At 46.6% G+C, this 15,118-nt stretch overlaps 1 protein-coding gene across 1 annotated transcript in view; it reads left to right on the top strand.

The window, feature by feature from the left end:
• The window catches only part of OVCH1 (ovochymase 1), a 1,371,455-nt gene that overhangs the window by 558,786 nt on the left and 797,551 nt on the right, over positions 1-15,118 (top strand). The window contains exon 13 of the mRNA XM_078673763.1: positions 7,984-8,077. Coding sequence (XP_078529889.1) covers positions 7,984-8,077 — 94 coding nt within the window. The remainder of the gene's footprint in view (positions 1-7,983; positions 8,078-15,118) is intronic.

Genomic DNA, 15,118 nt, shown 5'->3' with positions numbered 1-15,118 from the left:
CTCCTCTCCTAGTTTTCTTTTTTTCCCTTCAGCGCAAGGGTATTTGTTTCTCTGGTATGGTTTAAAATTTAAACTGTCGCCCTAAAATAATCTTCTTTGTTTCTGTGATTTATTATGTAGCTTTGCCGTACACTTAGGCCAATAAACAGAGGGCGCTTTCGTAGCCTAAACCAGGGGTAATGACAGAAACGAGGAAAAAACAGACTGCGGCAGAGAGCAGTGTTGTGTTAGTGTGCGCAACCTGAGACTGTGGCTAAAGCAGTTCGCTGCAAGGCTGTTCATTGTTAATAAGAGTAATACAACAAATCCCTTCTGTCAAGTCTATACTGTCATCACGTTAAGAAAAGCTACAGCCACTGCACAAATGTAACTAGGATTGAAGCATGAGGCCACTGGAGTGTACCACCTCACTGCAATATCGAGGGGTGGTTGCCGTGTAAACACACAGTTACATGGGAATGTTTATGGCAAATAAATAACTATGGGTGTGGCTGAAAATCAGTGGCGACCGAGCCCTGGCAGTACAAGCTGGCTCAGAGTCAATAATCAATACTCACCAACATATAAAAAGCCAGCAACATCACAGCCACTACCTGCAGAACTATAGAGCCAATGCCATCTACAAACCGGACACAACTGTGTCACCTAGTGCATCCTCGCGACCATCACACTGCGGTGCCACCTTGTGCAGACCTACCAGCCTGGCATTGTAGAACATTGCGGGGTCACAATGTGCACATCTACAGGCTGGCACGGGGAGCTACTGGCTTCATACTCGTGGCCTTGGCACAGCAGTTGCATCTCATTGTTCTCTCGAACGTGTCAGTGTGCTGCCACCTAATGCATACCTACGAACCTGGCACTGCCTGACCACAAAGGGCATCCCTACGAAATTGAAGGAGATGGGCACTTTGTGCATATCTGAAAACGAGGCACCGAAAGGGGTGCATTTCAGTGAACCAATTGTTAGTCATCACATACAGAAATCCACCCTCCATTACACAACACAGCCACACCACTGCAAACCCCAATGGATTTGTGTTTGACAATAACTCCACTTCCTGCGTGCCTCCCCGTGTACATATCCTCTCAATATTTCTCACCACTCTCGTGTACATGAGTACCACCCGGATCTGGGCAATACCCAGGCCTGTAACTATGGTATCTTCGAAGAGATCGCTCTAAATATCTAAACCTTTCTCTTAGTCAAAGTAACTTTGCTTTTAAATGTTTTTAAAGATTTGAAATGCATCGTAGATAATGGACTACAGTTTAAACGTCTTTGAACTTTAGGCATGACACCTATGACTTTAGGAAGGTGCCGATATGCTACAGGTAGGTGGTGATCAGTTTGAGGTACAGTAACCATGAGCTGTGCATAAGCGCCTGCTTATAAGGTGAAAAGAGCTGTACAATGCAGCTTTGGTAACACACTTTTACATGACAAATGCTAATAATAAGCAACACTGGTGTGTTCCTAAACCACGAGCGGTGCAGTGCTATTGTCCCAGCCAAACCGTACAACTGCAGATCGGGATAAAGGTCAGTGTGCCCTTAGGAAGGGTAACTTCAGGAGCTCAGGGTTTTTTTGGAGGCAGCAGCCGCAACAATACAAATTAGTTGTACACCCAACAGAACTGCGTGAAATGACATGAATTGGTGCTAAAATATTGTGGCTTCCTTGCTTGTGTGGGCATGCCTCAGTTGTAACCGTGTAACCACCTCTCCTCGCCCTTCCTGGAAGAGCAGTGTGCCTTGTCATTCTCCAGTGTCATGTTGATATTTTATTTTCTGCAACAGAGGAGGCTTGCTCTTGACATAAATACATTACTTGAGATCTTGAAGACCACATACAACTATACAACTAACTATACAACCAACTCTACAATATGCTTCAGTTTTTTTTAGCACCTCCCTCCTTCTTGCACCCTTCCTGCATGAACTACATTAAGGTGTGAACGTTTTAAAAACGGCTGACATAAATTAGTTAAACTTTTAGCTATTGGCGGTGCAAATGCAAATTAAAAAAAAAAAAAAATCCCAGCAGAAGCATAAGTCAAAAACCAAACAATTCCATTAAGCAAGGAAAGGGTGCAGTGCCACAGTCTTTTACTTGGTGGCACCGTGGAGTTGTAAAGAGACCTCTTAGCCACATATGGTAGTGCATCCTTAATGCAATTATAAATGGAACAAGCATTTGCATAGCCAATAGGTCTCACTTTTGGAACCTTATAAGTATTTAGTTATGCAGCACAATATAATTGGTGCAACAACATCAACTGTTGTGTGGCTCTTATAAGGTCCCAAAGGCGAGGCCTATTGGCTATGCCAATGCTTGTTTTTTTCTTCTTCAGGGTCTCCACCCTAAGAAGCTGAACTGTGATAGAGATATGCATCACTTTCCACTCACTGTAGTGAAAAGTTTTGGAAGTGATGCAGGCTTGATTGTTGCCCTACATTCAAATCATAGGAACCGAGGAGAGATGGATTCCCCCAACCGCCTCCAAAACAGTGACAAATTCACCTTGTAAGCTTTGTTTACATTAAGGCCCATGTCTGGAAAAAAATCAAAGGCCAACTCTCACTCTTGTATCACAAAATGTGGAATCCGGCCTGCTAGGGAAAAAAAACATTGCAATGGGCAGCAGTTCTCCCCTGAAAGTGAATCAAAAGATAGCAAATTGAATTACAGGGAGTATCAAGTGAAGTTCAACAGTTCCACCTTCAAATGTACATATCATAAAAGTAGTTAAATACTAGATAGAAGGGCTTACCTGGGTCAAAGATGGCCACAGCCTGAGCGAGCTCTGGCAACCGCCCACAATAGCCTGCATTGATTTGGCCATTGAGGCATCTGATGGCTTAACACTGGAAGGTAGTGGCTGCTGTAGTGCTTGGGCAGCGCTGATCGAAGTTTGGTGATACCCGATGCCCTGTAGATGGAGTTCTCCTGATCTGCACCATCGCACCTGGTGGAGACTGGTAGCGGCTGTTCTGGGTGGTCCGTGGTGCGAGGTAGCGCTCGTGTTGATCCAGGCCCTTCCTCTGCCGGGCTAATTTCTTCTGCCCCATTAGCTCCAGTTGGCGGTGCTGTCCCCGGCTAGTGTGGTCGCCGCAAGATGTGCCATCTACGGGATTGGGCCTATGCACATCGGCCGGTTCTTGGTGATCGACAGTGCTTGGGAGCGTGGTGCATCTGCTCCCCATTGTGCTACCCTGCCCTGGGGAGTGCTCTTGGGTCCCCGCTGCCGCACACCGGTGGGATGGGGTGTGCCGCCTGACCGGCGGTATTGTGTGCCTGACGCTGGCAAATTTGGCAGTGGGGCATTTCCAGCAGGGCCAGCTTTAATACATGGACCTCCTGCCTCGGAGTACTGCTTTGTCTGTGTGGGGTACGCCCCGCTGGTGTAGAGCCTGGCCTTCAATCATCTGGCCCTGAGCATGTGTGGGCCCTGGTCCCCGCGCTTTGCATCACGTGAGGCAGTGGCTGGGATAGACCTATGCCATTTTCCAAGGCCCTGTGGAGTTGTATTGGACATTGGCTCTTTTTCCCAGTGACCCCACTCGGAAGCTTCCCCAATCTGCTGCTTCACTTACCTGTTGCCTCTGCTACGGTGGTATGTAGGTCTGGAGACCTTTATGCCCTTCCATTATCCTACAGGGAGCTCCTAATTGCTGGAGACATGGGTAAAAGTGATAAGACACAGACAAAGCTTCATTTTGACCAGTGTAACTCTGCCAGGCATTGAGACGACGACCCGGACCCTGCCATGGCTGACCACTCAGTTGACCCTTCGGGCCCTGAAGGGGATAGTAGACAAATCCTGGGGGCAATGCAGTGTAGCCCCACCTCCATTGATGCGAAAATTGACTCCTTGTCGTATCGCATGGACAGGATGTCTGAAAGTGTGGACAAACATGCAGAACAGATCGATCTGGCCGAGCTCAGGATCTTTGATGCCGAGGACATCCAGATGGAGATGGGGGCAGCGCAAAAAACAAAGAAACTTGTGGCGGCGATGAAAGACAAAGCTGAAGATCTTGAGGCGCGCTCCAGGAGCAACAATGTGCGCCTTTTGGGTTTGGCGGAGACCACCTCCACGGACCCAATGGAAACATTAGTCACAAAGCTGCTGGTACAACTGTTGGGCCATGACACATTCTCGGATGTCTTCATCGTGGAGCGGGCTCACCGCTCGCTTGGACCGCGTCCCCCTCCGGGTGCTCCACCACGTCCAGTGATAATTCGTCTACTTAATTAGCGGGACAGGGATGCTGCTCTGAAGCATGCACGAGAATTGAAAACCCTATCCTAGGAAGGTTCCGAGCTATCCCTCTTCCCAGACTTCACACTGCTGGTCCAGGAAGCACGTAAGAAGTTTGGTCCTGTCAAGTGTAAGTTGAGAGAACTTCAATTGGATTATGCGATGTTGTACCCGGCCCGTCTCAAGGTCCATTTTGATGGCAATTCCAAACTGTAAGCCGACTTGAATGAATTGCAGAGAGATCTAAAGAAGTACAGTGCAGAGAAGGCGAACAGTTCTCCCCACTCTCCAGCTGAGGTTGGTGCCTCCTCAGAAGGCACGGAGGCGGAGGGTGCGCCCAGGGCGGATTCTCCGACCCCCCTCAACGTCACAAATGTAATTCTTTCTATGCAGAATGACCTCAGACACTGCCTCCCCATTTGATACTGTCTCACTATGTCAGTTAAGATGCTCTAGATATGTTTTCGTTATGCTAGCACTACCACTGCACTGTTTTGTAGTAGGATACCAAGATGCCTCGTAGGAAATGTTAAGTATGGGTGGTGCCGACCTACCCCATCACATCATGGGGCTGGCGGCCATTGCTTCTGTGTGTATAACACCTGGGTACTCATTTGGGGGATCCTGCTCTGTTGGTAGAAGGTAAATCTCAGGGGGGTTGGGGGAGGGGCAGGCGAACTGCGATGGCTGTATCTTGTTTTTCTGATATGGTGTGGTTGGGTGGATGGTTAGGGGGTGTTCAATGTTGCATTGCAGCCAGTATACATGTCCCCACAGGGGTATTTCATTCTGTCAAGGTGAGTTGTGTACATCTTGTGTGCAGGGTTGCTATGTATAGGTAACTTCACACATGCTCAATACCAGTGATCGCCCAGCGGTTATCAGTTTCATTTCCTGGAACGTTAAGGGTCTCAACGACAAAAGAAAAATACATAAGGTGGTTGCTTATTTGTACAGGCATGAGATAGATGTGGCTATCCTACAGGAGATGCATCTCTCCCCAAAGTCTGGATTTGCATCGCATGCTCGGAAGGTGCTCCTTTGGTCTCGTAGGAACTTGGGGATACAGATGCCAGCAATGGATATAGACACTGGTGGCAGATTTGTCGTGGCAAAATGTCATAAAGATCATTTTAATGTTCGATCAGTGGAGTTTATGGGCCCAACTATGATGACCCACACTTTTACCTTTCTTTACATTCTAGGATTATGCAATCCTCTCGTGCCAATACTATGGGGAGGGGGGTTTAATTGTATTCAGGACCCTGACCTGGACCGTTCAAAGGGTGTACCTAGCCCCCACCCCCCCGCGTGCAGCACGTGAAGTAGCATGCATTCATTGTGCAGGATGAGGGATTGCGGCATGTATGGAGACAGCTTTCACCCTTGGGTAGGGGATACACTCATTATTCAGCTGCCCATGATATACATACCAGAATAGACTACTGGTATATCTCCCTCACATTGCTCCCCTCAATTTGTGACTGTCAGCATATCGCCCGCACTTTGTGAGATCACTCCTCGGTATGCCTCATCTTGGAGCTCTCTATGGCTAGCACTTCCAGGCAATCATGGAGATTTCCACAATATTCTCTATTGGACACAGTCTTCCATTCTGAGGTAGGCACGGCAATAGACAAGTTCTTTCTTACAAATTTGGGCAGCGTTACCACTATGGGCTCAGTGTTGGATGTTTTTAAAATTTATGTAAGAGGGATAACTATTTCCAAGCATGCTGGTGTTCTTAAATCCATTTGTACCCAACTCTCGAAGGTCAAAACTTCCCTGCGGTCCTTGGAGGGCATACTGCAAGAAACGGGTGACCCCCAGATACTGGCACAGATTAGGACCCAAATAAGTAAATATGAGATAGCGGACGATGAAGTTAAACACTTGAGGAAATATGCGATGGCCAGGTCATATTAGGAAGGGGACCGACCCAGTGCAAGATTGGCAACGAGGGTTAGATCTCACAGGGAGGGATTGTCATATCATGCATGTGTATAATACAGAGCAAGTCTTGGTGGAGGGTACTCCGGCTAATATTAGACGCGTTTGCTGACTATAATGCAGGTCGCTACACTTCCAGGCAGACTATGACCCATGCATTCGATGATGACTATTTAGCCCAGATAGCTATGACCTGGCTGGACAATAGTGACAGGGAGCGACTTATAGGACCTCTGAGACCCACCAAAATTACAGCTGCTTTGAAAGACATGCCTAATGAAAAAGCACCAGGGGCAGATGGCTTGACGGTGGCCTTTTACAAGGCATACCTAGATAAGTTATTCTCCCATCCGGTCAATCTCATCAGAGATGGCTAAAACGGGGACAATGCCTCCATCTATGCAGCAAGCCACCATAGTCACCCTGCTCAAACCCGGGAAGCCTCCAGAACAATGTTCTTTATGTAGGCCGCTATCACTACTGAATACCAACATGAAATTGTTTGCAAAGGAGCTGGCGAATAGGCTAGCTGCCTACATTGGTCGGCCCAGAACAAACGGGGTTTGTGCCTGGCAGGTCGTTATCCAGCAATCTTCGCACACTGTTTGGTACCATAACGCAAATTAACTCGCTGTTCATTAATATCAAAAAAGCTTTCGACTTCGTGGAATGGAGATTCTTATACACTGTCCTGCACAGGGTAGGGGTTGGGGATATTTTTCCGCAAGTAATATAGGTACAAACAAGGCGGATCTACAGAGAAACCAACCACAACTACCAGAATGCAGAGTGCTACTCTTGCGTTACTTTGTTGGTAGTAATCCATGTTGCCTTTAGTGTGAGCTGCAGCTCTGAAAGCTGCGGAAGAAATGGGCTTCTTGGTCCACATCGCGCATCCGCTGTAGAAAGGGACACGCTCCGTGATACCTCAAATAACATGAATAGTTTGGTGGCCATCTTAAAATGTTCTTTTCGTTGTAAAAGTATATGAAGCCAGACAAAAATACGAGACAAATGTGTACACAATGAAGTTGTTTAGTATGTTTATTAGAGAAATAGCTAGATACAAATATATGAAATTCAATTGTTGCAAAAATTTGCATTGTACAGTATAAGAACTGTTGTTAAACATAAAAGTAGCTTGAACATTTGAACAGTGTCTTTGTTGGCACGGGCGGTTGAGCTGCTGTGCCTCGGGAAGAGGTTGGGGAAGGATGCTGGGGAGCGGGGTTAGAGTCTCTGCCTCAGCGTAACACCACAAAGTTTAAATCAAAGATTAGAAAAAACATCGAGAGGTCAAGCACGCTTCAAATGCATGCATGCACGCAGGGAGAGATTAGGTTCAGGTAATCAAAAAATATGATGCGAACGAAATCGAATAAAAAGTTCCACCCACCACAGTGGATGAAAAGGAGTACTTTGAACCCAGGACACTGATAAGAGAAACACACAAGGAACATGAAACAATATGCTAAAACCAATGAAGGAAAAGTAAGTAGCAAGCACAGAAACCAACTAAAAGCAAGGGTGGGATGTAAGCCCCTTTTAAGATGTGTATTAAATACAATAGATTTCACAAGCGCTGTGCAGGCAAAATATAAAGAAGCACAGGCAGTGAACACATGTTTCCATAGGAATAGCAGTGCAGCATATGCTGAGGTAACCTTTCTTCTGTGTATTTTCATAGAATCTTCATTCAACACAGCTATGCACTTTGTACATTTTCTATAACTGAGACAACACCAATCTGACATTTTCTGTATTTCAGTTTGAATTTGAAGATTTCTGCTTGGAGTATGACAAGTATTGTCGTTATGACAATGTGTCCTTATACGATGATGAAGAAAAGAGTGTGATTTTGGGTAAGTGATGTACTTGTTTATCTCACTGATGTGTAAATATACGCTTTCCATCAAGCCTCAGATGGCGTCCCTGTTGCATAAGACATGGATGTATGTAAACATGAGCTCCATATCTTTTAGGCCTGCTATGTGGAAACAGTCTGCAAGATTATAGACCTAGGGATAAGAGCTCACTGCATAGCAAAATAGTATTTGTTTAGTTCTCTCCCCTCTGTCAAGCTCCATTCTTCCATGCAGGACTGAATTTAGGGCCAACCAGACAACCACTCACAGACCCATTCAAACACTCATGCACCCCCCTCAAACTCCAAGTGAGACACTTATGCAACCACTCCCAGGCCCACTCACCCACACCCGTTGAGACACGCACTCACACACTCTTGAACTCACACCCCAGGGTCCCGGGGCTATAAATAGCCCAGGAGCAGGGGCGCGCGCCCCCCCTCTTCACCTTTATTTGCACTTGGCCTGGCCCCATGGAGGTTGTGGTCCCTTGGCCCCATGTTGGCCATGTGTAGGGGGGGGGGAGCACAGCTCTCCTCCTTTTCTAAATTATAACAAAGCCCCAGGGAATTGTTTTTTTATGGGAGCATTAACTGAATGCCTAAAACGTGGAGTCACCTATGTATGCACTGAGTATCCCTCTAAAAGTTCTTCCGAGGCCTTGGGACTACTTATTTCATTATGATCTACAGCGCTGGAGCCCTGTGAGGATTCTCCAGGTAGGAAATCGTCTCAACGGCACCCTGCTAAGTTTCCCCAGGACACTGATGAGCGAAACACACAAGGGGCAGGAAACAATATGCAATAGATTTTACAAGCGCTGGTCATAATGGCATGTCAGACTTTGTGTTTAAATCTATATGGCTTTTTTCTCTTTTTAAAACCTCTTATTAATGGTGCACTTCACAACAGCTATGACCACACTGGCTGTATTTTCCCCCGTTTTCCCCACCTTACCACCAACTCCTCTCCTGATCGCTGATGCCTCCCTCTTGGGCCCCGCTCACTGCCTCCCAGCAACCCACCCTCCTTCCAGGACCTACTTAATGGAGGTTACAGCCAGACTCCTTTGAGCAGGTCCCAGACCCAGCTCTCCGTTGTGCTGCCAACCTCGTTCTTGTGCTGTATTTGTATGTTCTCTCTCTGCTTAACCACTATTGTGCTATTTCTTTCACTCTTGTGTTTCTCTTGTTTTCTCCATCTCTACTGAATTGCCATTGCTGTGCTTATTCTTTTGTGTTTCTCTCATTTTCCTTCTGTCTCTTATTTTCTCTTTATTTCGGCTTAATTTATGTCTCTGCTTCTATCGTTTTCGGTCTCTGCCTAATTTCTCTCTGCCTAACTTCTTTCTCTGCTTCTCTCGTTTTCTCTCTGCATAATTTCCATCCTTCTCCTTTTCTGTTTCTGGCTCATTTTCCCCATTTACCCACAAACTCCTCTCCCGATTGCTCCCGCCTAGCCCTGCCCACCCCAACCCAGCACTCCTCCCAGCAACTTCCTAATGGAGCCCACACTCCAGCTGCACACAGCAGGTGTGCCACCAGCATACCAAAGTCAAGCAAATATGGTCCACCTAGAGGTATGACTCAGCCGTACTCCACCCCCTGAGCCCGGAACGACCCAGTGACCACCACCACCACTGCTGCTGCACCACACTCTACAGTAGGACCGTTCTCCTGTGCCAGATGCACCTTCCCCTGCATCAACATGACAACCAGCACATCACAAAGCACCACACTGACCCCTCGCCACCCCACACCAGAAGAGGGCCACCGACTCCACAGCCTACTCCTCAAAGCATGCTCGATATGCAAGCACTCCACCCAGTTATGGGATCTCATCACCGCCCTCGCACCTGACATAGACTCCTTCATGGAGTCCTGGCTCAACCCAGACTTAGCCCCTCACATCACCACTGTGATCCCCAATGGATACAAAATCACTCACAGGGACTGCACCAACAAGCCAGGAGGAGGAATAGCCATCATCCCAAAAGAGGCCATACAGTGCACCACCACCATCGACAACACCCCCCCATGGAATGCCTTAATTTCAAGCTCCACACTGATGACAAGACAACCATCATACACCCTTGCATACCGACCCCCCCCCCCCCCCCCAGGTCCTCCCTCCAGATTCTGCAACACCATTGCAGATTTCATTGCACCCCTGGCCTTGGACCCCAAGGACTACATCTTCCTCAGAGACCAACTTCCACATCAACCCCCAGCAACACCACCCACCTACTTGACAGTATGAGCAGCCTCTGACTAGCTAAGATCATCCGCGACCCCATGCACACCGCAGGACACACGCTGGACCCATCGTTATCTCCTGCTACCGCGCCGAAACAGGCAACATTGGCGAACTTGCATCGACCGATCACTTGATCGTCCATTTCAACATTTCCATCCCCCACACCACCACCCACAAGTTGGCTAGCGCTCCCCACTGCAGCTACAGTAAAATTTCAGAGACTAGCTAGATGGACAACCTCAACACCTCTAACCCAGCTGCCACCAACAACATGGAACAGGAAATTAAGAACTTCAATGCCTCAATCACCATCCGCGCTGACAGCGGTATCCCAATCAAACAGCTGCAGAGGAGATGACGCGCAAGCAAGGACTCCTCCGACAAAACAGCCTTCGAGACCTCCCTCAACATCTACCACTGCCTGCTGAGGGCAACTAAGGCAGGCCTAGCCGCACACAACAAAACCACCAACAAAGAACATTTCAACATTTTTAAGAAGTTCTCCTGTCTGCGAACACATCACATCCTCACAGGAGCTGTGAGACCACCTCGCCAACTTCTTCATGACAAGATCGCAACTATATATAAAAACTTTGAACCTCAGCCCACAACCAGGGACTTCCTCGACAGACACGCCCCCACCACAACCAACACGAACCTCAGAATGACCACCTGGAGCCACCTCTCCACCCAGAACACCACCTCCATCATGAAATCCATCCACTCTGCAGCTCCCACAGACATCCATGTCCACATCTCATCTTTAACCTCTGATTCCAAAGGATCCGCCAGGAACTCACCACCCTGATCAACACCTCAATCACCACTTCCATTTCCTGACACCTGGAAACATGCCGAAGTCAGACCACTACTGAAATAAAACGTCAGCCGACCCCAGCGATCTCAAAAAACTACCGGCCAATCTTCTTTCTGCCATTCCCAGCCAGGGCACTGGAAAAGACTATTAACAGACCACTCGTAACATACCTGGGTGAGAACCAACTACTCCACGCCTCCCAATCATAGCTTCTGCAGCAATCACAGCACTGATGCCGCCCTGATCGCAGCCACCAATGACATCTGAATCCTCCTCAAAGAAGGAGAAACTGCTGCTCTGATCCTCCTCAACCTCGCTGCAGTCTGACACCATATCACACCACAGGCTGATCGAAAGACTGCACCACATCCGCATCCAAGGAGATGCACTCAGATGAATCACCTCCTTCCTCACTGGAAGAAATCTGAGGATCCACCTACCACCCTTCACCTCCGAATCCAAGGAGATCTTCTGTGGTGTCCCTCTGGGCTCATCCTTCAGCCCCACTTTTTTCAATGGATATATGACCCCACTGACCAACATATTCACATCACAAAGCCTCAACATAATATCCCACGCAGATGACACCCAACTCATCCTCTCCCTCACCGAGGATGACACCACCACCAGGACCAACTTTCACAGATGCATGACAAGCGTCGCCTACTGGTTGAAGAACTGCCTTAAGCTGAACACAGACAAGATGGAAGTGCTAATCTTTGGCAACAGCAACCCATGGAGCGACTCTTGGTGGCCCTTGGATCTGGGACCCACACCAATACCCACTGACCATGCCAGAAACTTTAGAATCCTCAAAGATAACAAACGCCCCAGGAAATCACAGATCAGTGCAGTATCTTTCACTTGCTTCCTAACTCTGCACATGCTATGTTAGATTTTCAAGTGGCTACCCCTGCACACCAGACTCACTGGGGCACAGCCCCTCATCACCAGCTGACTGGACTATGGCAACGCTCTCTACATAGAAATCGCCTAAAACCTCCTGCAGAGACTTCAAACTATACCGAATGTCACAGCCAGACTCACCCTCTACCTCTCCCCCCCAACAAACCCACATCACACCCCACCTCAGGCAACTCAACTTGCTACCCTTTGAATAACTGTAATCTTCATTCTCAGGGAATACTTACTAATAGAAAAAAAGAACTTGGCACAGAAGCTGAAAATATGAAAAGACATCTTTATTAAATTTAATAAGTGAGGCCACGTCACACAGAAGCCGTAGCAACTGAATGAAGTAGTCTGAGGAGTACAGAGAACAGAGGCCTTATATATGCTTAGGGTTACAAAACTCAGCATAAAAGTAAGGGGCAGTCCTTGCTTTTACAAGCATGCAAAAAATGCCTAACATGGACATGCAAGGTCTGCCAAACGACAAACCCATTTTACAGTTGTCCGGCCCATAATCAATCATTGAACAAACCCAACATTCTTCTTTAGACAAGACGGACAAACCCATAATAAAAAGGACCACAACCCATATCGTAAATAGACCATAAAAGAAGAAACAGAAACAGAAACAGATAGAAGTAGGATAAGGCATGTTTGTGTGCAGTAAAACTTTGATGTCCTGTGCTCTGATCCTTAATCTTGATCAGCTAAAGGGCAGGAACTGGTTTAACAAGGTCAGCTTCAGGCAACAGGGTCAGTTCACTCAGGTCAAACAGGAGTCAGCATGAACTCGAGCTAAGGTGTACATGTCCTTAAAAGACTAGTTCAGCCACAATCATCGGCCTATGTGAGGGCAACCACAAAATGGCTGCCATACACAAAATGGAACCCACGGGTTCAGAATTCACAGAACCTCAGACCCTCCTTTTGCCCTTACATAGGCAATCACTCAGTCTGTATCTGAATCGATGTCAATATTATCCGTTATTCCCTTCACTAAGGCATTATTACTCGAGTTATCTTTTATGGAACGCAAGGGATAGACTTCGTTGGCATAAATAAACATCGTCTGATATGCCCATACAGACCCATTGTAACTAAATGACAGAACCAAATAGGGAATACCTCTATCGGTAGTAGTGGCATAAGACCACACACCCAACAATTAGTGGTGTTCATTACTAACTGGTGTTGATGCAGAAGCTGTACAAAGGAATTATTAGTAAACTCTGACCTCCTAACCAAGTATGGAAAGAATGCGAAGAAGTAGTAGCAGGAAGAGACATAGGTTGGGAGGTGGGTACAGATGTCAATTGGGTAGCAAAAACAATCCAACCCACAAAAGACAACGTCATGCTTAAAAATACTAGAAAACATGTTATTAAGAACATATGGACAACAGGAGAAAGTAATGACCACTATTACAAACTTTATTATCATTTTTCACAACTCTAAGCAGAAAGCAAATCCTAAAATTATCTAGTAACATTTTCTTATGGCTCCTATGCATTTCAGTAACTTATTATATGTTCAGGTGAAACAGTGGTGATCCTCATCAATGCTCTGAGGTGAAAAGGGATACTCTTCCACAGGGAATGGACTTTATTCTGCTTTTACAAAACAGAATACTACTTTAAAACAATGCCAGCAAAACAGCAAAAATTGGTCTCCTAACACCCATTTTATGCAATCGCACGGGAAATACCCAGAGTCCGTCCAAGCCTCTCCGGCAGGCTTCTATTGTTCATCAAATCTTCTTCTGTTGTTTTCTTCCACATGGGCCTCTTCATTCAGGCCTTTCATAAAAATGGTCCTTCTCAGTATCCATTGGAGTGCCCTCCTGGCAATCACTCGCAGCTTATTTGAAAGTCTCAATGTCTCAAGGCAGTGCACCAATATCTCTCCTCTGCGGCACGCACTACAGATAGTGTGCTCTCCATTGATCATGGGCACAGATCATCTCATGCAGACCCAAGTACTATTAATCAGGAAAGAGCAACAGGCTTTCATGCTCAGCAACACTTTCAGACTCCAACACTCGCTTTTCAGTGTCAGAGGATGCTCGGGCTGCTGTTTCATTTAATCATAGGTACCACAATGTATTGCCTTTTGCTGGTCTTGGATCCTCCGGTGCACTGCCTTTCCGTTGGAGCAAAGGAAAGGGGTGTGTGGCCAAAACTCAGGCCAAGGGGCTCAATGGACTGCCTACTGTCAGAGGTTACCAGCACATGACAGGTGAAAAACTGAAACAACAGAAATCCTTCTCTTTTGCTCTTTTGCACTGAAACTTGTTCCGTGATGTCCAATGCCGTCTAATGGAGCAAGTACGATACTTTGGAGATACCATGGATGGTGCTCTGGCGATCACTGTCCAGCCTTGCTGCTTTTCTGGGTGCTGAGACTGTCACTGATGGGAATTAGCTTTTCATCAAAGGTCCGCAGGTTATTATGACTTAATCCCGCAGAACCTAGTGACGTAGGAAATGGGACACATTTGCTATTTTCCTTCAATTTAGTACAAAAACAGTTTGTTTTTAACAAGAGGATTGCAAGCAGGTGGCCTGCAATCTGCGAGGGAGTGGCCATACGCCATGAGACAATTCTGGTCTAGAACACACTGTCATTCTCATAGAATACAAAAACAAAGGCAATAAGCAAAACAGTGCCTCTAATTTCTCCAATTGGGTTTCCATGTGAGAGCATATCCTCTACCATCTAATGATTAAGTCTAGGTGTTCCTAAATTCCTTATCTAGAACATCTCAAAAGAGAAATCACATAATACAGATTATCAGGGACATGAAGTAGGCCTAAAGAAAATTTTTAAAAACCAGTCTGGTCATACAAAAGGGAATTATACATAATATAGGGGTTTCTGGTACATTACTGCAATCTGGAAGTGTGAACCTAATACAATAATAATAATAAAAGAAGGCTAACTGGTGAAAGGAATATGGAAAAGGGAAAATGGGACTAGGACACAGCTAAAATCCCCAATTACTAGGGACAATGCAACATCAATCAGGGGAGAAGTGACGAAAGAAAAATCTATAG

Source organism: Lissotriton helveticus, chromosome 1_1 (genome assembly GCF_964261635.1).
Source record: "Lissotriton helveticus chromosome 1_1, aLisHel1.1, whole genome shotgun sequence".
Classification (NCBI taxonomy): Eukaryota; Metazoa; Chordata; class Amphibia; order Caudata; family Salamandridae; genus Lissotriton; species Lissotriton helveticus.
This window is presented reverse-complemented; position numbering and strand designations above follow the sequence as displayed.